This window comes from Haplochromis burtoni, unplaced genomic scaffold (genome assembly GCF_018398535.1).
Source record: "Haplochromis burtoni strain Fernald_Lab_line unplaced genomic scaffold, NCSU_Asbu1 Contig_282, whole genome shotgun sequence".
Lineage (NCBI taxonomy): Eukaryota > Metazoa > Chordata > Actinopteri > Cichliformes > Cichlidae > Haplochromis > Haplochromis burtoni.
Window position 1 is genome coordinate 533,678 of NW_024582643.1, and position 1,173 is coordinate 534,850.

A 1,173-nucleotide genomic window follows, 5' to 3' on the forward strand; every position below is an offset into this window, starting at 1 on the left:
GTGAAACGAGCTGCTGTGAAACGAGCTGCAGTGAAACGAGCTGCAGTGAAACAAGCTGCACTGAAACGAGCTGCTGTGAAACGAGCTGCAGTGAAACGAGCTCTGGTACTCACGCCAAGCTGCTCACTACCAGGTCGAAGGTGTTTTCTTTGAACGGCAGAAACTCCTCGTCAGCCAGGACGCAGTGAGTCGGGATCTCGCTCGGCCTCATCCGTCTCTGATCAGAAAACAACATTCACATATGAAATTACAGCAGTCTGCTTCAAACTCCTGCCCCCATCTTTGATATCTGAGTACGAGTCTAAGGACCCACCAGAGACTGCTGGGAAACGTCTGTCAGGCAGAAACGCTCCACGACCTCCTGCGGGACACATCGTCAGCACAGAGCTCATCATAACAGCAGTGAAACTCGTGCAGCGCACACAGACGCAGGCAACAAACATCTGAGCTCATGTTTAACGTTCTGCTCATCTCCCGCTCTCTGGTTTTATTCTTTGACTCTGACAGCAGCTTTGCATGATTCACAACTCAGAATAATCCTTCTTTTTCTGATTCTGTCTGAAATGTTTTAGCTCCTGTCTCCACTTTGTGCTGATTGACCGACTCTCGGAAGCCTACAGAGGGGCAGCACCCAGAAAGCTGTGCGTCTGTAGCTGTTATATGTTCAGTTTTATCTCAGTGTTTTTATTGTCGTCTCTGCAGCTGTCAAAGCTGCTGACTCTGAGTCTCATGTTCACCTAAAACCTCCTCAGACAGTCTGTGATCGCACAAATCCAAAACTATAAATAAGAGTTCCTCTATAACTTTATTTATTTTGGTTTCCCAACCTCACAAAATGATTTCAGGTTTTCTATTTGATTGTTTTGGTGAACTACAGACAGTTTGTGGAGATGACCATATAAGGAGATCTAAACGACATCAGCTCGTTACCGAGGTAACAAAGACTCGTCTGAGGCCTTTTCTGCACACCGAGCTCGTGACTTTATGTTTATCGTGTTTAACATGAGCAACAGTGTGACGTCATAGCAGAAACAGCAGAGCTTTAACTTGAGCTGTGCTCATCGGTTCATCTCTGATCAGGAAATCCGACCCGTCTGTAGCTGCTGAATACATGTGATCACAGCGGTGACCTCAGATCACCGATGAGTGCTGCACGCGCACACGCACACACAC

At 47.1% G+C, this 1,173-nt stretch overlaps 1 protein-coding gene across 1 annotated transcript in view; it reads right to left on the bottom strand.

Moving 5' to 3' along the window:
- The window catches only part of ndufaf5 (NADH:ubiquinone oxidoreductase complex assembly factor 5), a gene marked incomplete in the record, with an annotated part of 8,014 nt that overhangs the window by 4,295 nt on the left and 2,546 nt on the right, over window positions 1-1,173 (bottom strand). Inside the window, 2 exon segments of the mRNA XM_014339469.2 lie at window positions 114-217; window positions 314-361. Of these exon segments, the coding sequence (XP_014194955.1) occupies window positions 114-217; window positions 314-361 (152 nt within the window).